At 37.8% G+C, this 22,470-nt stretch overlaps 1 protein-coding gene across 1 annotated transcript; it reads right to left on the bottom strand.

The window, feature by feature from the left end:
- Positions 1 to 14,629: 14,629 nt before the first annotated feature.
- Positions 14,630 to 16,291, bottom strand: LOC120280461 (benzyl alcohol O-benzoyltransferase-like). Its single transcript, XM_039287314.1, has 2 exons — positions 15,842 to 16,291; positions 14,630 to 15,547 (listed from the first exon to the last, which is right to left on the bottom strand). Exons 1-2 carry the CDS (start codon positions 16,289 to 16,291, stop codon positions 14,630 to 14,632), a joined length of 1,368 nt encoding a protein of 455 aa, XP_039143248.1.
- Between the last annotated feature and the right edge of the window lie 6,179 nt (positions 16,292 to 22,470).

Here is a 22,470-nt window from a genome sequence, read left to right as displayed (position 1 = left end):
CCGGTTGAACCCCTCGACCCCTGACCCCTACCCTTCTCCGGGTCAATGGCCGGTCCGGGTCTGAAAACCTTGGTAAAACCTACGGCCAAGGATAAAAGAAATTTACTAAGTGAGCAAATGTCAAACTTTGTCTAATAATAAGAAGAAAACCAGTTCACTCTCTTACACTAGAGAATAGACTAATTCTCAAAATATTTTCTCACACTTCTCATCCTTATTCTTTCTCTCTAATTTTCTCACTCTCACTTTGCTTCTTCAATTGGAACGAGAACCTCACATATTTATAGGCCAACCAAAACCACCATTGTTGATGGGTGCACATAACCATGCCAAAAACCGTGACAACACAAAACTGTGCCAAAAATGGTACCAAACAAATCGTAACAAAACACTATGACAACATAAAACCGTGCGAAAAACTGTATCAACCAAACTGTGCCAAAAATCATGCCAAAAAATGTGACAACTAAAACTGTGCCAAAAAATGGTGACAAAAAACAGTGCCTAAAACCGTGACAAAACAAAACTGTGTAAAAAATGTTACAAAAAACCTGTGCCTAAAACCGTGTCAAAATTGGCACTGTTTAGTTAAAGCGTGACAAAATTTGGCACGGTTTTACTATTCCATGACAATTATTTTTGTCACGCATGCTATAGGCACGGTTATATTTCCTTGCAAAAATCCGTGCCAACATCAGTTTGTCACGATTTTTTGGCCAAAATCCTTGCAAATCTACCGTACCAAATTCTTATTTTTCTTGTAGTGAGAATTGAAAGCCATGGTTTAATAAACTAGCAAATGATTTAGAGAAGCCATGGTTTGGGGTTGGTAGCCAATGGTTTGGGCCATTGGTTTGAGCCAACATAGAAGTGATTTGATATAACAAATCAATAGTTGGTGAAAATTTTAAAAATCTTCAGTGTATATTGGTGAAGTTTTGAAATGTCATTTTAATTGAGAAGTGAAAATTTTAGTTAAAAATCTTCAGTTCTTTGGGTTTGGTTGAAAGTGAAAGTGTTAAAGCATTAATCACTTTTTTAATTAGTTGGTGAAAGTGAAAATTTGGAAAAATAATGGAATATTCCACTCACCTTTTCATAATAGGCTCAGGATGCCCCCTTGCACATGTTGGGTTAAGTTTATTATATGATTTTTTTTTTAAAAAAATATTTTTTGAAACGATAAACGAGAAAATAATTAATTAAATAATTACAAAATAAACGATAAAAGATAAAAATAAATAAATAAAAATTAAAAACATTAAAAGATAAAAAAATGATAAAAACAATAAAATAAAAAATAAAAAATAAAATAAAATTTTAAAAAATAAAATAAATAAATTTGGGTGATTTAAATCACCTGCATGGTTTCACATGGCCGAAGTGGGACATCGAAGTCCCACTTCAACTAAAATTTCCTCGAAGTCAAAGAGAGAAATGTTTTGAAGTAGCCACTTCTAGACTTCGATATTTACTGGGATTTCCATCCCAGTCTATGTTCCCGTCCCTGTCCCCATCCCCATTTTTCCATTGGTCGGGGATTTCATGCCCCAAAATTCTCTCCACTCCAACGCGAGTCGAGGTATCCCTACCCCACCCGACACAATTGTACTAACCCTGTCCCAACATTGAGGTTAGTAACACCGATGTTGGGGTTACAAGATCAGCGTTGGCACCCTTGTAACCCCGATGCCTAAGCCGATATATATCGACGTGTGTATATATATATATATAACATTTTTAATTTTTTTTAAGATTGTATTTTCAACTCAATTGTTTTGAATTAAATTCCTATTACACTTGAAAGTTATATTTACTAAAACATTATTAATAAATAGCAACGAATATTTTTTTTCAAAACACCAAATATTTGCTCAATATAATTTTATATTTTATGCTTAATTTGTTATATATATATAATTTATTTTTATTGTTAGAAAATCCCTGCATGGTGTGAAATTCACCTTGAGAATTTCCCACAGGGAGCTGGGCGGGGAGAATATTCTCTACCCCACTAAGTAGGGAATGGGCGGGGGTCCCCGCCCAGCGAGAGGACCATTTCAAAAAATTCAAGTCTCATCGGGGCAGGTCTCTACGGGGAGTGGAGATTTCTCACCTCATTTACATCCCTAAACCTTAGTTGATTAAATGAAGTGATACATTGGTTTATTGATCATAACATGGGTATTTTATTATGGTACTATATAAATAGTAGAGTATTCGTTATAGTAACTCTGTTACATTAAGAGAATATTTTGAACGCTATGCACTTTAATGGTCAAGATTTGTCGTGGTATATAAATAACCCATGCAATCTTGAAAAAATAAAGTTTCCTAATTTTAGATAATTTTTGAGGCATTTGATTATTCAATAATAGTTTGCTTCCCTCCTAATTTAATTATCATTGAAAATAATCACATGTTCCTTGGGTAAATTTTTTGATAGGGTATCAAACTATGGTATTTGTTTTCATTTTTGGGTCCAAACTTCAATTTATATCAAAATGGTTACACAACCTTAATTTTATTTCACTAGAGGGCCATCCGACAAATTCTGGCCTACTTTTGATGATGTAATGTCAAAAATTCTCTATAGCAAGTAAAATAGAATTATTAGTAGAACAGACAATCTGTCATATATATGATAACAGAGAATTTCGAGCATATATATCATCAAAAATAAGCTAAAATCTCTTATGTGATCATTTGGTAAAACAAAATTGAAGCTAGATAACCATTTTGATTTAAATTAATGTTTGGACCCTAAAATAAAAATGAACAATAATTTGATGCCCTATCAAAAAACTTACCCTACGTTCCTTTTTTGATCTCTACATGGATGCACATTCTAAGAAATCTAAGATTGACTAAGTGCTAGCTACCACAGTCAAGTGCAACCTCGATGTTGATATTATAACTTGAGTAGTTTTTTTTATTAGATGGAGCTGCACACCTACCTTGCGTGCTACAACAAATGGATAGTCTTCATTAGCGAATTTTCAAAGGATCGTCTTTTTGTTCTTTTATGTTATATTAGACATTTTAAGTGCTTTGGTATATATTTTGGAGCCGCCTTTTGTATTACTATTGTTATTATTAATGATGATAATATTATTATTGTCGTTTTTTTTTCGGAATGATAGGCAACAAACTCCTTTTTTTATGAATATGAATAGTACTGAACAGTGCTGTAGCCTGGATATATAGCGTATGCACAGTATAAAAATAATATAAAATTTCTGGGTGAACAGTGTATAAACAGTACTGCATATGGGAATTTAAACTCATAACCTTCCCCTTTATATTTTGGTGTCATACCATTGTCGTTATTGTTTGTATTTTTTTAAACAATTTTTTTAAAACATAAATAAAAAAAATACATTTTTAATTCTCTAACTATATCCCAAAAATTAATTTTGCCGGTGGAGGGCTTGGGTTGGTCCCCTATGTTGCCTTACGACATAGATCTATCTACGGGTCAAGTCATCCGCTCAAATCCGAAGCTCGCCAAAAAATTGGGAGAGCTTGAATAATTTATATGAGGCCCATGACCGGACCTTAGATAAAATATGTAGCTGGTTTTTAAAAATGGGCCGGATTTGATTTTTATTGTTAAAAGTCCAAGTTATATAAAATAGTTTTCAGTTTTTAAAAGGGTTATCATAGTTTGAATTTTAGTTGTTGTATATATTTGGCATTTGATTTTAATTTGTTTTGTAGAATAATATTGAATAGTGTTTACAATTTAATATTATTGTTAATATTTTTATAAATTATTTATTATTTGATGAAAAAATCTATTTGGGTGGGATTGGTCAAAGGCCAAAATATTCATAAAAAAATTCACAAAAGTGAGAGATTCCTCCAATAATTTTTTTCTTTCTAACTTTAATATCATAAAAAAAACTCAATCCATGTTTGGCTCAACTAATTTAATGGCACCTAAAATATATAATACAAAAAATACATTACAGTGATAAGAAAAAAAAGTTTTAAACTCTATAATTTGACTTTAGATAAAAGTTTCGCCGTCTAAATTTTGTAAATAAATCCATACTCTAGATGCTCGGGCCAGATAGAACGGGGATGAGCTGATCGAAGACACTCAAATCACCATTGTCATATGTGTTTGATAGAATGCTCTTCAGAGAGCTCACAGAGAGATAAAAGTAAAACTGCAGTTAACTTAGAGAGGAGACAAGTCAAAACTTTCAAGCCAGCCAATGACTCAATGAGCACAACGGACTCATTCTTATTATATATTCAAAAGTAACTAGTCAAAAGCCACACCCATACTTTTACCCATACATACCATTGGCCAGAGCTTTTTCCAACTTACCATTGGCCATAACTAAACATTAAACCCTTTCTCATTGGCTAGTCATAACTCCAAGATATATGGAGGCCGATCAATCAATGCTCTCTTTACAACATGAACTGTTGTGATGTATACACCTAAACAACACAACAGTACAATATTATAATACTCTTGTTGCCATGCTTGTACATGAACAGGAACCATGCATGCCTCCATGCTCCACCCCTCTCATCTATCCAAGGGTCGGGTTATCTGCCCAAACCCGAAAGCCCACATAAAAATTGGGAGAGCTTGAATAGTTTATATGAGGCTCCTTGACGGGACTTTAAACGAAATATGGAGCCTATTTTTAAAAATGGGCCAGATCTGATTTTTATTGTTAAAAACCCTAGTTATATAATATAGTTATTAATTAGTTTTTAAAATGGGTTATCATTTTTGTTGTTGTAACTAACAAAGATGTACATTTGGTATTTTGATTTTAATTTGTTTTATAGAATAATATTGAACAATGTTCATAATTTAATATTATTGTTAATCTCTTTATAAATTATTTATTATTTGATGAAAAATCAATTTGGGCGGGATGAATTCAAAGCCAAAATATTCAGGCAGACTTTGGCAAAAATAAAGATTTGGATTATTGGGCCGGGCCTGACCGGCTTTGGACAAGCTCAATTCTAATTAATTATGGACTCAACCCCGACCAGTCTGGCTCATGGACAGGTCTATTACCACATAAGCCAATGTACTTTTAAAAAATACATATTTTATTTTATTTTTAAATAATACATTATGAATGATGTGGTCCACTGCCATACTATTATTTTAACAAATTGAACTTCATTAAAAAAAAATTCAAATGACATTGCCAAAAAATAAAAAAGTAAAAAATTGCTGGATCCTATATTTACTAAAAAATATTTAATATTTATTTTTTTAAATGACATAGATAGGAAATATAACTCATTGCCACACCTTTTATTTTTTAAAAAAATGTTTATCTTAAAAAAAATATATTAAGAATGATGGCCTTTATTTCATTTTTTTTAATAACCGCTTCTGTGCATGGAAGATGGAAAAAAAAAAATAAAACAAAACAAGAGTCATCTTTACTTTGCTTATTTAAGCTGGGGGTAAAAATTTTGAGTGGGTACTCTACTATAGCCAACTTTCATCTAGAACATTAAACTCTAATTTTTATCATTTTAGTTACTCAATTTTGATCTAGTTTTACCAAGTAGGTACCAAGGGATTTCCATGATAAATTTGATGATGTAAATGCCAGAATTACCTCATCAACAACAATTCACTGTGTCATCTGCAAATGCGTACCTGCACATTAAAAATGATGTCCATGTGACCACTTATTTTGTACACATGAATATTGTTGATTTACATAAAAGGTGCATTTGTACATCGTCAATGACGTGACATGTATTTATCAGTAGATTATGTGGCAAATTGCTGCTAACAAGACAATTTCAACAGCTACATCATCAAATTCCTTCTAAAAACTTTTTGGTGCTCTTCCGGTGAAATTAAATTAAATTTGGATAACCAAACTAATATAAATTAAAATTTGGTGCTCAAAGTAAAAATTTACCATGGTATAGTACTCACTCAAGATATTGACTCATAGCACTAAAGTGCACACCAGGGAGTATCTCAATAACTTTTTTTAAAACATTTGATTACAATTATATATGATGCATTTTACAATCCTGATTGCCCTTTTTGTGGTATAAATTTTATTGCAACTGTTGAGTATGGCAACATAATTCTTACTAGTTCTCATCAACTACTGTTGCTGATTTCAGTTTACCAGCAGAGCTCATTGCTATTGGAGTTGCTCTAAATCAACGCAGATGGTATTAATAATGACTACTTAGCTACTCTGGACCTCATTGGCGGCAATGATCCTTGCTGTGGTTGGGGATGTAGAAGAGAAGTCCAATATATATGTTCATCACCTCCTCAACGGCAACTTGATGATGGACCTAGTTTAGTACCTTGGGAACTTAGTAACCTTGCAGACTCGTTAGCAAATTATGGTATAGAAGGAACTCAGGCCTTTTCCCAATTCAATTAGAGAAATTGACATGCAGAGATGGCTTGAAGATGGAGCCATTTTAGCTGGATTATCTTTTTAAGTCTCTTGTAAACATACTTTTAAAAGAATAAATATTTTTTTAAAAATAAATATTAAAAAAATTTCAAAAAACATTCATGACACAATAATGTGACATTGGACCAAATGCTCTCTATCATTAAAAAAAAAATAGATACTTATTAGCATGGTATTGATGTATCCGCATCGTGTCATTAGTATGTTGCGAAATCAAACTAAAGAATTAAATGGTGGGCATATGAGTATGCTTGGAGGACCATAATGCATTATTTTTGGATTCAAAAGATAAAATGATTTTTTTAAAAAAATATAAGATGAAAATTACAATTTTTTTTGGGTTTAAACTTCAATTTCAATCAAAATAGTTGATTAGAATAAAGGATGGAGTCCCTGCATGGAGACCTCCTGGGTGGCGCCAACGGCGGAGCGCATGGAGTGGGGCGAGGAGGCAGGGGGGGATCGAGCAAGGGAGGAGCGGGTTTCTGGCGTTTTCAACATCGATCAACAGGAGCAATAGGGGCGTCGAAACTAAGGATTCCCCGGTACGCCCGGGGAAGTCGTTCGCGCAAACTGTAAGTCCGCCAGATGTGGGGTAGCCCCCGGGGGAGCTGGAGGTTGACGAGGGGTAGGAGAAAGTCTAGAGGCGTAAGAGCAGGAGCAGCCCCGGACTGGTTGGAGTAGAAGGAGTCCGCACCCCCTAGGGCTCTCCCAATGATCGCAGCACTACGGTGACAGAGACAAAGAGACAATGGTCTCCTCCTGCGTGTGGGAATTGTATCAGGACGACGCACAGGAGGAGACATCTGGATCGTCACCCTGTAGATCGTCTGAATCCATTCAAATATTAGCCGCCGGGGAACGGAGGGTTCGGCCGGCGGCTAAGATTTCTCGGCCACCTCTCCGGAGCTCAGAGATCCAGAACCGACATCTGGATCGTCACCCTGTAGATCGTCTGAATCCATTCAAATCCCAGATTTCTATCTCTCTTTCTCAAGAAACGTCTAAGCTTAGAAAGGAGCTGACCAAGTTTGTTGTTCTAGATGTTGTCTCCGGCCAAACCAGCAATGAAATCCTTCTCGAATTCCTTCCTGGAGCTCTAAACACACCGCGAGTTGACGCAGTCTACGAATTCCGGGGCAACTCTTATCTGGCTTCTTTGAGTAGTGAGAGGGAGGCTCTTAAAGCTAGCAAAATCGGGAGTTAAGCTTACCATCTCGACTGGGTCCTTGCGTTATCTCCATCTCTCCTTGGACGGTGGAGGTGGGTTCGATCGGAGCAGCGTCGGGGCGGGGCCAGGTGCTTCTCATTTGGAACCTTCCGCTGCACGCGTGGACGTGGTCGGTACTGGTGGACCTGCTACGTCCGGTGGAAGATCTGGTGGCGATTCCGCAGCCGAGCAAGCCCCATAAGTCTTTCCTCTCTGTTTTGGTTCGGTGTCATCGCCAGGCTCGGATTCCGTTCGAGATCTCACTTAGCTTTGGGATGAGAATGTTCACTGTCCTTATCACCGATAACAAATTGCCGTTTCCTTCCTTCCGGCGGGATTCGGAGAAGTTCGTCTATTCCTCGAAGTCGCTGGCGATGGAGGAAGAGAACCGAGTAGAGGCCCAAGCACGGTTTACTCATGAGATCCCCAGGGAGACCAAAGGTAAGGGTGTGGCTGAGATATGAGGGAGAGAGGTGAACCGAGGGGAGAAGCTTCTTGGGGTTACGGGGGAGGAGCATGTCCGGCCAGCCAGAGATTAGCATTCTCGATTTGTCAGGGAGAGTGTCCAACAACGGGTTAGTGACGAGCGTCATAATCAGGAATGGAGACCACGGCTGCAAGAATTGATGTACCGCCCAGAAGATAGGACCCGGCCGGTGAACTCTGCTCCCGGGGTCAGGAAACCAGTCGAGGCCTGGCTGGAGAGCGCTGCTCCCGGGGTCGCGTTGACTCGTTCCAAGGAAACCCGTCTTGTGAGCCATGATCCCGAGGTCAAGATGATAACTCCCGAAATCCTTCCCGGCAGCGAAGCGACTGCTGATGATTGGAAAATCACCGCCCACGATCGGGACAGGTAGGAGCTTCGGACCGATGGGTGGAAACTGTTGGAGAAAAAGAAGGTTTTGTCCAATGGCTCGAAGATGTCGCATGGCGACGTGCATGAGGGTGACATCAACCTCGCTGTTGAGCAGGGCGGGATTGGACGAGGTTGTTGCCTCGACTGAAGGCACGGACAGAGACTTGCAGGAGTTACAAAGCAATGAGAACTTGACACGTGGGGGATCTCATCACCCATTCCAGATGAGTCTCTGACCGGCCTTGACTCTCTAGCGGACTGTAATCCATTGGGCCTCATTTCTTCTGGAGATGCTGCTAAGGATCGTGGGCTATCCCTGTCAGGCCCATTGGAAGCAAATACTCATGGCTTTTCTCTTGGTGATGGGCCAGAGAGGGATATGGAGGCCCAGCAGGATGTTTCAAGTGATGATTCTTTTTGTAATCCTTCAAGGCCTCCGCCGATTCATACTCTTCCACCCAACTTTACTTGGGTATTCATGCATGGGGTGTGGACTCTTGTCCCAATTAAATTCTCCTTTGAACTCACATCTAAATCCCTTCAGGCTGTGAGAGAAGAGGGCAAGGAAAACCTTGAAATTTGGAGTGAGGAGAATCATGAGGAGGGTTTTATTCAGGAGACTGGAGAGGATCCGGATGATTTTTGTGAGGAGCAGGAGGACAACAGCGTTGCTAGTAGATTATCATACGACTCTGAATCTGATTTTGAGGTGAAGATCAGGCGCCTGCTTCATTCAAAGCATACTGATGATCTTTCCCAGGGGGCCCGAAGGAGTGAACGTAAGAAGATGCCTTCCTCCAGATGGAATGAGGAAGCTGGATTTATTTCTCAACCGCCCAGATCAGTTAAAAAGAAAGGGAATTCGACCTCTCCTCCGGAAGGTACTTCCTCCACCCCTCTTCTTATTTCTGATTGGACTGATATTCAATTGAGTAATTACTGTATGGCTTGTGGCATTACCTTTGATTCCATACTTCATAGAAATAATTATTTTGCTCATTTGCGTTTGCTTGAGGCCAAGCTTTTAACCCCCTTAGGGGATGTGGAGGGGGTATCTAAGGCGGGCCCCGTTGTAGGAATTAATCGTTGTTAGTGAATATTATTTCTTGGAATGTACGCGGTTTAGGAATGCCGTCTAAACGATTACTAGTTAAAGATTTTCTCCACATTCATCATACGGACATTTGTTGCCTCCAAGAGTCCAAATTGAGCTATGTCGACTCTACCATTTGGAGGTCGATTTGGGGACACCGTTTAGACCACTTTTCTTTTATCCCGGCAAATGGCTCGACGGGGGGAATCATTGTTGGTTGGAATAGAATTCTTTTTAAGGGTGAAGAGGTCCACAGAGGGCCGGTTTGTACTTCGGTTTATGGACCCGTTGATCGACAATTGAGATTGAATTTTTGGAATGAAATTAGAGGCTGTCGTCCGGGATTGGACATTCCTTGGACGATTTGTGGGGATTTCAACTCAATCTTTACCCCTGCTGATAAGATGAATGGTATTGCCAATCGTGAAGACATTAGAATGGCTCAGAATTTACTTGGAGACCTCCAACTGCTTGAGCCACCTAGCATGGGAAAGAATTTTACTTGGACTAACGGGCAAGCTAATCCAATTTGGGTGAGGCTTGATAGATTCAATTCCTAATTAATTCAGACTGGGTGGAGATGTTCCCTAAGGTCCTGTAACACAGCCTTCCTCGGCTAAGGTCTGACCATGTGCCAATTAGGCTTGAATCGGGTGCCCACAGTCCTATTCATCGATTCTTTCGATTTGAACAGGCTTGGTGCCTTGCTGAAAACTTCAGGAACCTTATTAGGGCTTGGTGGGACTCCCCATCCTTATAGGGATGCGGGGCATTCATTCTGGCCAAGAAGCTCTTGAGATTGAGAATGCAACTCAAAAAATGGGCTAAATTTGACTTTGGGTCAATAAAATTTAAGAAGTTGGCCCTGATGAATGAATTGGAAGTCTTTGACGTAGCCCGTGAGGTTAGGCCTCTTTCGGAGGAGGAAATCTCTATTGAGACACAGAGGAGGTAGGAGTTGGACTTAATTCTCAAGCAAGAGGAAACTTACTGGAAGCAGCGTGCGAGAGTGACCTGGTTGAGGGAGGAGGATGAAAATACAAAATTTTTCCATTCTGTGGCAAATGGTCGCCGAAATAGAAACTTCATCCCTTGGGTTTTAAATGGAAATGAGAGGGTGGACAATGACAAGAAAATTGGAGATCGGTATTTGCCTCATTCTTCCAAAACCTCTATGGCTCGACTCAAGATTATCGTAACCAGATTAACTGGGATGCCTTACTTGGTCACAAAACCCATCACAACCTCTCCTATTTAGATGGCCCATTCACCCATGAGGAAATCAAAAAGGTGGTGTTTAGCATGAGTGCTGATAAAGCGCCAGGGCCGGATGGGTTTCCAGTGTTTTTCTTCCAGAAATTTTGGGACTTGTTGAAAGATGACATTTACAAGCTGTGTGATGACTTCTATTGGGGTAGGGCCAATATAGAACGAATTAATTGGTCAAACATTGCTCTGATTCCGGAAACTCAAACCCCAGAAGACCCCTCGCACTATCGCCCAATTAGCTTAATTAATTGTTCTCTCAAAATTCTCTCCAAGCTTTTGGCAAATAGGCTTAGCTGTGGGATAAGTGAGTTGATTGACACGACTCAATCTGCCTTTATCAAAGATAGATGCATTGTCGACAACATTGCCGCTGCCCAGGAGCTCATTTACTTCATGCAAAGACACCAACTTCAGGGCCATATCTTTAAACTGGATTTTTTCAAGGCTTTTGATACAGTTGATAGGAACTTCCTTTTCGATCTCTTAAAGGCTCGGGGTTTTAGCGAGCGATGGGTGGGCTGGATTAAATCCATTCTCTTCTCTTCTAAGGCCAAATTCCTTATTAATGGGAAGGAGAGTGGATATGTTAGATTCAAAAGAGGACTTCGACAGGGGGATCCTCTTTCCCCTTTGCTTTTCACCCTGGTTGTGGATGTGCTGAGTACCTTATTCAATAATGCGTTAAATTCCGGGGTCCTAGCTGGAATCCCTCTGGGGGATTCTGGTACTAAGATGTGCCATCTGCGGTTCTTTCGACGACCTCCTTATCATGACTGGGGGGGGTGTGTGTGGAGAGGACCTGCGAATTATCAAGATGATCCTCTTCTTTTTTGAAGGCCTCTCGGGTCTAAGGGTTAATACGGAGAAATCATGCTTATTCTCTTCAAAAAGAAATTTGGAGCCTCAGGCTTACATGGCTAGAACTTTGCATTGCGGTACTGGGGTCTTGCCTATGACCTATCTGGGGTTACCTATTTTTGGTAGCCGGCCCAGGAAGCAGAACTGGGATGTTCTTATTCATAAGATCAGATCCAAACTAGGTGTCTGGCAATCTTGATTTCTTTCCCTGGGGGTCGGCTGACCCTGATTAACTCGGTTTTATCTGCTATGCCAACCTACTGGATGTCAATTTACAAGATTCCCTGCTGGGTCCTTAAAAGCATTGATAAGATTAGAAGAGACTTCTTGTGGTCTGGCCCTGACATCCATCATCCCAAAATTAGGTTGGTTAAATGGGCAAGACTATGTCGACCGAGAGAGCAGTGAGGTTGGGGTATTCTAAACTTAGCTACCTTCAACATGGCACTCCTGAGGAAGTGGTGGTGGAAGCTTGGGTCTGGTGGCAGATGGTGCGGGAATGTTGTTTTCCATGTAAACTATTTCAGAAGGAATCCCTGTTGGAATCTGTTTCACAAGCAACCTAAGCGGAGGTCTTTTCTTTGGAATGACTTTCTTCATTTATTGCCAGCCTTTAGGATGAATCTAACCTCCAAGGTGAAAGATGGGTCCACCACTTTGTTTTGGTTGGATAACTGGCTAGAAGGTCGAGCACCGGCAGAGTTATGGCCTCATCGTTTCTTATTGGCCTTGGAGAAGGAAGGAACAGTGAGGGATTTGGTTGGTAGAGAGGATTGGCTTCCTCGGGGTGATTACCCCTCTTTGAGTAGATTACTAACGGGCTTGGCCAACCATACGGGGCCGGGGGAAGGATCTAAAGCGGTGGAGATTATCCTTTAATGGGGTGTTCTCGGTTAAGTCTTTTTATTCCTTCCTGGTTGATGGGGGGATTCGATGTCCCTGGACGCCCGTCATCTTGAAGGGGAGCTGTCCAAGAAAGGTTAACCTATTCAATTGGTTAGCCTGGGAGGATAAGATTCTCTCCTTGGAAAATTTAGCTTTAAGAAGATGAAATCTGCTACCGTCGACCACTTGTGTGATGTGCCACTCTAATGTAGAGTCTACTAATCATCTCCTTCTCCAGTGCCCTGTTGCTTTACATGTGTGGGGTTTCTTTGGACACCTGTTTGATGTCCGATCGAATCCTTCTTCCATGAGAGACCTGTGGGGTAATTGGCGAAAGAATATTAAGAGGCCTCTATCCACCTTTTGGGATCTCTTGATTAGGGCCATTACTTGGAATATTTGGATCGAAAGAAATGCACACATTTTCTCTTCCTTTTGTGCCTCAAATGCTACAATTATTGTGAAAATTGTTCATATGCTTCTTATGTGGTTGAATGCAGTTTCTGAAGCTAAAAGGGCTAAGCTGGAAGAGCCCATGAAGAAAATCAAGAGGAGCCTGGAATTCGTGGCGTCTAGGGAGGTGGAGCTCAATGCCCCTCCAGAGCATATCTCTTCTGCGGGAGAAGTTTAGCACTGATGTTTATTTTGTGAGAGGACCCCTGTCCTGTGGGGGGCTCTCATTGTTGTATGCTTGCGGTGGCTTTGTTTTGGTTCTCTCCCACTGCTGGTGGGTCCGGACTTCAGTGTTGTTGTATCTTCTATAGCCTTGGCTTTTTAATGAATGTGGTTTATCCACTTTTATCAAAAAAAAAATACATTTTTTTACGTTTTATATGTATTTCGGATTTTTATCATTTCACCCTGTTGGTTTTGAGGACTTCAGTAATAAGAACTTAATTGGATGATTTGTAATTATGACCGGGACCAAACCTATATATCTCCAAGATTTCAACAATGAGAACATGACAAAGGCTTCGAATTCAACGGTCTTGATTCTTCTTGTCTAGGCTTGATGGAAAAAAAATTCATGGCAGGTGAAAAAACACTTTTTGATTCTTTTGTTTTTTTTGGATACTAGTTACTTGATAGTGTCCATGTAAATATTCTTTCTAAGTATTTTAAATTAAAACTTCAATTTTTATGTTCATCTCTCTTTTTTCTTTTTCTTTTTCTTTTTTGCACTCACAGTGTTGTTATATTATTATATTAATGTCATAGACTCATAAATTAACGGAAAATAGTAATTTTTTTAACCAGTGAATAAAATATAAATTAATGGAGGTCCTTCACTTTGAAATTCTCACCTGATGATGGTGAACTGAGGTGATCTTCATGATGTGGGGCTGCAATTACTCGGATCGATTGTCTCGTGACTTGTCTTCAGACCCAGCACTTTGGTTGAGGACCTGATCAGGTACTTCCAAGACCTTTAATTTGTGGTGAACTCCATATGTTTTTCGCTTGCTCTTTATCAGAAAAGCACTTCAAGCATTTGTGCTGCTGCTGCTGCCAAGGCCTTTGATCAACCACCCTTCACTTTCATGTTAGATGGGGACTGGTTTATTTTTTATGATTTAAGTGTGGAATCAAGAGGAGGACTGTTACATGTGCATAATTACAATAATCCATTTCTCTTGCTTCTCAAACTCTCAGCCTTCTGGACTAATTAAGGGTCAGAACCAATGGCAACCTGTGGGCTGGATTACTCCTTCTTTGTTCTTTAATTTTTATTAACTTTGGGTTTCTTAATTATATCACTCATTGCTGTCTCATCTGTCATTAATTTTTCAAATTGAATAAATAGTTTCATGCAAGTCTGCCATTTATTATAATTATTATTGTTATTATTAATTCGCAGACTAATTATATGTTGATCTTGATGCCTGTGTAGCAATTGGAATTCATTCATCCACATCCTGAGTAAGAATACATCATGTATTATTAAGATGCAATTATACATATCAACCCGAGATTAATATATTAATTAGTAGTTCATCATTTATACTGATTAATCATGATTCAAGACGAGATCTCATCTTACAGCCGTTGATCACGTTGCGAACTTCATCTTTGAACGCATCCACTGTCCCGCGAGGCAACGAGAGCAACGCTAGCAAACCATCAACACCATCCTCCCTTTTATAACCCACTAAAAACGCCACCATCCCAGGAATGTCCGCTGTCCCTGCTCTCGCGAGACCACCATACACCCCCGGGCCCCACCCAAAATCCACGTCAGCAAATTTCAGCTTGCTGACGTCAGACACCGCGAAAGCCCCTTCTCCACCGCTTAACCCTCTCGGCCCATGGGCCTCAACGAAATCCACAACTGAAGCCCGGTAATCTTTATGGGATCCGTAGCGTTTCAGCTCCGATATCAGTCCTGCAGCAAAGCTTAACGGGCGAGACACGAGTTGCTTAGCGGGCACGATCGTGCAAGGGATAATAATGGCCACACCGTAGTAGCCTGCGGGAAGGAGTGGCTGATGACGTCCACGTGTATCAACGGCGAAGAAAAGACGGGTTTCGGATCTTAAACCAAGAACCCGGGTCCGAACCCGCCAGAGCAATGCGGTTATTGCGTCAAAGGTCGGGGTTTTAGGACCGTTGATCTGGGATTTTAAGGCCGAGATCTCGGATCGGGTGAAGAAAATTGAGAATTGGGTTAAGTTACGGAAATCGGATTCGGGTGCGGGATCATTCGGGTTCGGATCCATGTTGTATTCCGGGTGTGAGAATGAAGATCGGAGAGGGTTGCGAGGGCGAAGAAGTTCACGAGACCAAACCGGCTGTTGGGTTGGACCAGACCGGTTCGGTTCACGTGCGAACTCGGCCACGGCTCTGATGAATTGAAATATGCCACACGCGTCACACACACAGTGGTTCACTGTGTACCCAAGCACAAAGCCGCCACAACGTAGTCTTGTCACCTGAAATTTATTTTTTAATCTCTTTATTTTAAAAATAATAATAATAATAATAATAATAATAATATAATTTTTTTAAACATGAGAAACCGTCTGCTTAGTGCAGTGAAAAAAGTATATATACAAAAGCACCAAAATGGAAGCAGTAGTACTAACTATTTATTGAGATTTTTTTCTCAACCCTCCAGAATTGCATCGAATGATTGATTTACCATTGGTCAAATAATAATAATAATAATAATAATAATAATAAATTTGATTTATATGGATTATTAAATTAGAATATTAATTTTTTACCTGCATGCGTAGTAGTGGAGAGTTTGTGATAAAGTTACCACCCCAAACATCATCAACGAGAAACTTGCTGAGATACGGAGACGGTGGCCGGATCCCGCCGGAGACGTTCTTAAGTTGTTCCAACGTGACATCAGCGTCGGCAGCTCGGAAAACAACACCTTCAGCACAACAATCCATTAAGAACTTACCTTTCTCATGACCGGGCCTCAGCCGGCCGGCGAGAGGGTAGTAATGCACTAAGGCTTTAGACAAAGCTCGCCGGAGAACGGTCACTGGGTCATGTTGTTTACTGGTTTTCTGTGAATTATAGTAATGAATGAAGGGGATATGGCCAAGAAGACCAGTTTGGATGTCTAGGTTTGATAAGTACTTGAACTCTGCCGGAGTTGGTAACTCCGGTGAGATGAGCTCTGCTTCTCCGACCATCACTGAGAACTTTAGGGTAGCCATTTAACAGGAGAGGTTAGTTAATAGTTACTGTGTGAATGATTTTCATGGTGTGTATGCATGTGTACATATATAAGAGTTTTTGGGGATATGCATGCATATCTTCTTAAATATTTTGTACTGTGGAATTTTTTTAAAAAAAATAAAGTTGATAAATTGTTTTCATAAAAAAAGGAAAAACAACAATACCATAAGGATAAGGAAATATGGGGGAAGAATAAAATAGGATAAAAATGACAAAATACTAGCAATGAAAAAAGTACTTGTACAACTAAATAAAAGATTTTGAAAAATATGATAAAAATTAAAAACATGAATCCAATGATGTATCAGAAAAAATAAAATAATTAATAATTAATAATTTGTTATTCCCTCCATTCCTTTTTAGTTGTCAACTTTACCTAATTCACACCGATTAAAAAAAATTGGTTAAAATTAATTAGTTACCTATATTTTATAAAAAATCTCTATTACCTTCCAAAACTACCCCTATTAATTGATTGTGATTTATCGAAAATTATACAAGTACATTAAATTAAAGAGTAAATTTAAAAAATATTATTTAATACTGCACAAAATTTTTAATGTAACAAGTAAAAAGTAACAAAAAAAAGCTCCAAAATATGATAAATAAAAAGGAACGGAGAGAGGATGATTATCGTTGATATTAAATTAATTGTCTTATAAGATATTATGTTGTTATGTTCTTTTTATTTATTTAATTGATGATGTTTGGATTAGAAATTTATTTCTCAATTTCAAGAAAATTAAATGATTAGTTTAAACTAAATAAGCAATGTTTGGATTTTTTTTTCTAAAGTTACAGTTCAATATAGTTAATATCTGTATTGATTAAAATTAAGTAACTTTTAATTAACTTCTATTTTTTACTTTTAGTTCCGGACAAGAATAGATAGTTAGCTAATTAATCGTATAGTATAAAAATATCTCTTGTTTATGTAGAGAGATTAATTAGTTGTCCCGATTTACTATTTAGTGCATGCAAATCCATTGCATCTTGTTTGTTAATAGACTTCGCCATTTTTTAAATAGAGTTAAACATGTTATTTGAGATGGTTTTACAAAAATAAAATAATCATATAAAATGCATCCACTGAAATAAAAAGTGAGTTGAATAATTAAAATGATATAAATAAATAAAAACAGAAAATAAAAACATACTCTCTGAATTTAGAGAATCACTTAGACTAGTAGAATAAGGTTAGTTTTATCATTGCTAAATATGTTACTTTCCCAGACATCATAAAAGTATCTAGAGATCTTAAAACATTTAATTTTTTTATTTTATAAATTGGTGACAAATATCTTTTTATTTTCATTGTATTGTGCTTGAAAAGTTTTAAACTTGAAACCTCTCAAATACAAGTAAGGTCAGAAATCACTATACTATACCTTAGTTCCTACATCCAGTTAATTAATCTGCATGATTACTTATTTTTATTGAAAGTTTTATTGAACTAAATTAAATATTACAAAATAAGTATCATGTAAAATAACTTTAAAATAAACACAATATGTTTATCTTCAAAGCATGATTAATTTCATTCATTTTAAACATTCCACTTAACAATAAAGATAATGAATTCCTAACCCATGCAAACCTCATGATATATATAAATTTTGGTTGAATGTTACATGTTAAGTCATTTTTCCCCTACCTCTAGTTATTCCTTCTGGTTTGAGAGGCATAATTTTTATTTTTCAAAAAAAAAAATTCAATGAAATTTTGTCACGTTTTATTTATTTATTTTTACACTAGGTAACAGGCACCTTTGTTTTTTTAAACTTTATTGGTTTTGTCACGTTTTATTAAATCATATTCATTGAATATCCATGTTTTAAATTTGTTAAGAGATCCATGCTTTAAATTTGTTAACATTACTTTCTCACATCAGTCATCACGTACGCAAGTCTTGCTCAACTTAATTTTCTAGATTGATATGTAGCACATTAGTACGTCACCCAACGTGGTTGAAGTGACTTATTTTGCAACCACTTGTAAGGAGGGTCTGGTACAAAAACCTTCATCCAAATTAATTATACCAATTAATTAAATGATCATCACAGAATGAATGATATAAAAATCAGAATGATAAAGAAAAACAATTTATTCTAAATGTGAAGAATTGAATATCTGATAGTACATTCTCCCTCGATGACACAAAATTCAGGTTGCAAACCACATTTATAGACATGGATCCGTTGGCTAACAAAAAACCCTTTGGCTCATTGGAGTAACTCCAAAGCAATCATTTTTGGGGAAGGAGAAGATCATTATATTTTAACCCGCTGGATCCAAAACAGCATGTTTAATTAATTTAAACCATGGTTTTCTTAACTTATTGAGTTTTCAATCATTTTAGGATTTTTTTTATGGCATCTCAAATATTATGTAACTTCAGTGATGCCAGTGTCTGAAGAAAATAAATGCAACACATTAGTTTATTTTAAAAAATTCACAAAAGTGAGAGAGATATCTCCAATTATTTTTTTACCAACTTTAATATCATTAGAAAAAACTCAATCCATGTTTGATTCAACTAATTTAATGGCACCCAAAATATATATATAAAAAAATACATTATATTAAGGAGGGAAAAAGGTTTCAAACTCTAAATCATAATTTAACCTTGATCATTAAAATTTTTTACAAGGGTCTATACTAATTAAGCCTATTAACTAAAAAATTCATTCAATCCCCAAACAAAATTTCTCATTTCTATTGGCTAACAAGATAAAATCCTAACCCTTACCAATTTAGTCAGTAAAGGTTGTAAATAATTCAAAATGTGACAGACACTTGTGTTCTGTGTCATAAAGACTTCGAAACAACAGATCACCTCCTTCTTAGATGTGAATTCATGGAACGAATCGGGATGTTCTTCGAACAAACCTTAATTTTACAACATCACTATCTTTCCCTGTCATAAGTTTGGACTTCTTGGATCCCGTCGATAGATACACAATGTCGAACACTGTGGGACTTTCTTTACAGAGAAATTTGCTAGAATATTTGGCTAGAGGGAAATAATTGTATTTTTAATTGTCAAGCTCTACCTGTGTTCTCTATATATTATTGCTAAAACAATTCACATGTTTCTTACTTGGATTTCTGCAACTAGGAATTCTCATCATCAACATGTTCCTTCGAATTTGATGCGGGCCGTATTGAGGAGATGGCATGCGCGTTCATGCGGAAATGGACTCGAAGTAATAAGGGTATTTTAGTAATTCGCCGGGCGGTGGAGTTTTTGGGTTTCTTGGGCCTAGTCTGATGGGAAACGGGCCAACGGACACAAATCAAGAGTTTGCTATGCAAACTCAAGGGTCATGCATGATTTCGGCCAAATTCCATCGTTTAGGCCTCGAAAACCCTGATTTTGCTATTTTTAGTAATAATTGATTTCGCTATTCCTTTGGCTAGAAATCTCTGATTTGTAAGCCGTTTATGGCGTTAGCATTTATTTTGTTAACTCTTTTATTTCTTGCCGGTATTTGAAAATTTACCATTTTTGGTATTTTTTCGAATTATCTCCGTTTTAGGATTATTTTCATATCTTTGATTTTTCCTATTTAATGTAAGCCTATGGGCGAGAGTAGGGAGTTTTTTATTAATAGTTATTCTCTTGAGTAATAAAATTTACTCTCTTTCCCAATTCCTGGCTATCTTTGATCAACAGGTTTTGAAGACTTGTACTGGGTATTCGTGCACGAATTAACAGTTCGAGTATACCGCTGCATCAGAATTCAATCCCAAAACTCAAGCGAGCATAAAGCCAAGATGGACCAACTGCATTGGGAGTGATCCACCCCCATCTTTTCTCCTTATAGTTGAAGATAGCCTTAGTTACCTTCTGGCGACCTTCGTCTCTTCAGTTGTGCTTTTTATCTTCTTTTTGCTTCTTCGGATGTTTCGGTGTTAGAAGTGCATCACCTCGTGATGGCCTCCTAATTTGTTTGGCTTTGTGTTTGTTTCTATTTTTGCTAGACTTCTGTTGTATGTGGCTTAATTTCTTTCCTTTTGTTCTTACTGTTTTTTGTTTAATAAAATGTGGTTAATCCGCTTTCATAAAAAAAAAATTGTGAGTTTTCCCGGATAAGATCAAACACAGTTTTTGTTAGTGCAAATGTACTTTAATTGGCATGATTTGACACCAAGACAAGATGACATGGCAACCTTTGTGACGTGGCATAATTGATGACATGTCAAGGAGTCTTGGCTTGGAGGCAAATTATCTTGAAGATCTTGGTGGAGCTATTTTTGGAATGAGTTAAAATTTGAAGATTAGATCATATCAATACCATATTTAGGAGATTTTATTGAAGATTAAATATGAATTGAGCTTAATTAAAGACATGCCTATTGTTGGCATGATTGAGATGATTAATTGAATATATTTCTTGCGAAGATTGGAAGACAAAACTTGGATTGAAGATCAAGTTTGGAAAGCTTCTTGAGACGCACAAGGACATGCGCCCCTTGTGATGGGACTGCGTGGTGAGAAACTGAGGAAGTAGGCTAGTTGCCGGTAGTCGAGATCGGGAGATCGGGTTGCACCGACTCGGACTAAGCATGACCGGGAGGTTGATGGGTCTTGAAGTCGTTTGTAACGTAACCAAAATTCAGTTAAGTCAACAGTCAGGGCCATATTGCAATTCATGTTACAACAAGAGTTGCAACAGCTAATTTTGGAAAGTTTTTAAATTAGTAGCCGCGGAGATTCTAAAAGAGGTATTTGCTATATTTGGTACGTTGAGGCGTCTATATAAGCTACCTTGCTTTGAGATTGGGTGTAACTTTTGAGCAGGAGAGTGTGTGAGCACTAGACAATTTAGAAAGGGTAGTGATCTTTATTTGTGAGAAGTGAGTGGCAAGTGTTTGTACTCAATTATTTTCACCTCTTTTAGTGGATTGTTTATCTCCGAGCTTAGCCCTCCATACGTAGCTGAGTGAACACCGAACTGGGTTACTAATCTTGTGTGTTTCCTTCTTGTTTGGTTTGTGTGAACTTTCTATGAGTGTTTGAGTATTCTTTAAACCACAAACCACATTAATGGAACTAACAATTTTTTTTTTTAATGGAGATGATAAATCACAATTGATTGAAGTAAAAGTAGAGATCCTATATAATTTCAATCACAAACTCTAACAAAATATTTTATAGATTAAATACATTTTACTAAATTTAGAGAGAGGATGTGAAGGCATAAGAGCCATCAATCTCACAGCCCACCTCCTTTTGAAACATATACATTGTTTGAGGAGGCAATGAGACAATGGCAAGCAAGCCCTCCAACCCATCCTCCTCTCTTTTATACCTCACCAATGGTGCCGCCATCAAGCCAGCCACATCCTTTACACCTGCCCCTGCAAACCCATCATACAAACATTGTCCCCATCCCAGGGAAAAGATTAAATTGTTGTTTGTCTTTAATTTCCATTACTATTGGACTGCCCAGTTGTATCTTTACTTTTATAATGTATGTAGTTTATTTATTTTGTTACAAAAAATTATTGAAAAAAGAATTATTTTTTTAATTAAATTTTCAATAATAACAAAATCTTGGGTGAATATAAGTGCAGTGATCTGATATGACTAAGTGTTTTGATATTATTAATAATCAGACATTTGAGTACGTGTGGTTAAGTATTGGGCAGAAGATGATATGGAATACGAGTTGATGGAGCATCAAAATATAGAACCAATCACATGCATCGTAGAGGAAAAGGACTTGTATTGTAGAGGAAATTGGGAATCATATATATAATTCTGGAGCATCAAAATCTAGCACAAATCACATGCGTTGCGGAGTAAACATATATATATATATATAAATATAGTTCCCTGGAGCATCAAAGTACAGATCAAATCACATGCATTGTCGAGGAAAACGAAATATACATACATACATATAAATATTTTAGTAACTTGTCCTCGCACAAAGATGGCACGGTTAGGGATTTGGTGGGTAGTGCTGCTTGGTTGCCGCTGGAGGATTATCCCTCTTTGCGATCTTTACTTGATAACTTACAAACCCCACAGAGTTCTGGCAGTGATCGAAAGCGCTGGGGCCTGTCCCCTAATGGTCGTTTCTCTGTTAAATCCTTCTATTCCTTCCTCATTGATTGGGGGGATTCGTTGTCCTCGGTCACCCATTAT

The sequence above is a fragment of the Dioscorea cayenensis genome, chromosome 17, assembly GCF_009730915.1.
Source record: "Dioscorea cayenensis subsp. rotundata cultivar TDr96_F1 chromosome 17, TDr96_F1_v2_PseudoChromosome.rev07_lg8_w22 25.fasta, whole genome shotgun sequence".
Taxonomy (NCBI): domain Eukaryota; kingdom Viridiplantae; phylum Streptophyta; class Magnoliopsida; order Dioscoreales; family Dioscoreaceae; genus Dioscorea; species Dioscorea cayenensis.
The sequence above is the reverse complement of the archived record's forward strand: the minus strand, read 5'-3'. Positions and strand labels throughout refer to the sequence as shown.

Bases quoted from the DNA above. Each gene is read 5' to 3' on its own strand.
- LOC120280461 (XM_039287314.1), bottom strand. From the start codon at position 16,291: ATGGCTACCCTAAAGTTCTCAGTGATGGTCGGAGAAGCAGAGCTCATC. The intron at 15,548-15,841 runs GTAAAAAATTAA...AATAAATTTCAG, and splicing joins CTCCACTACTACGCATGCAG to GTGACAAGACTACGTTGTGG.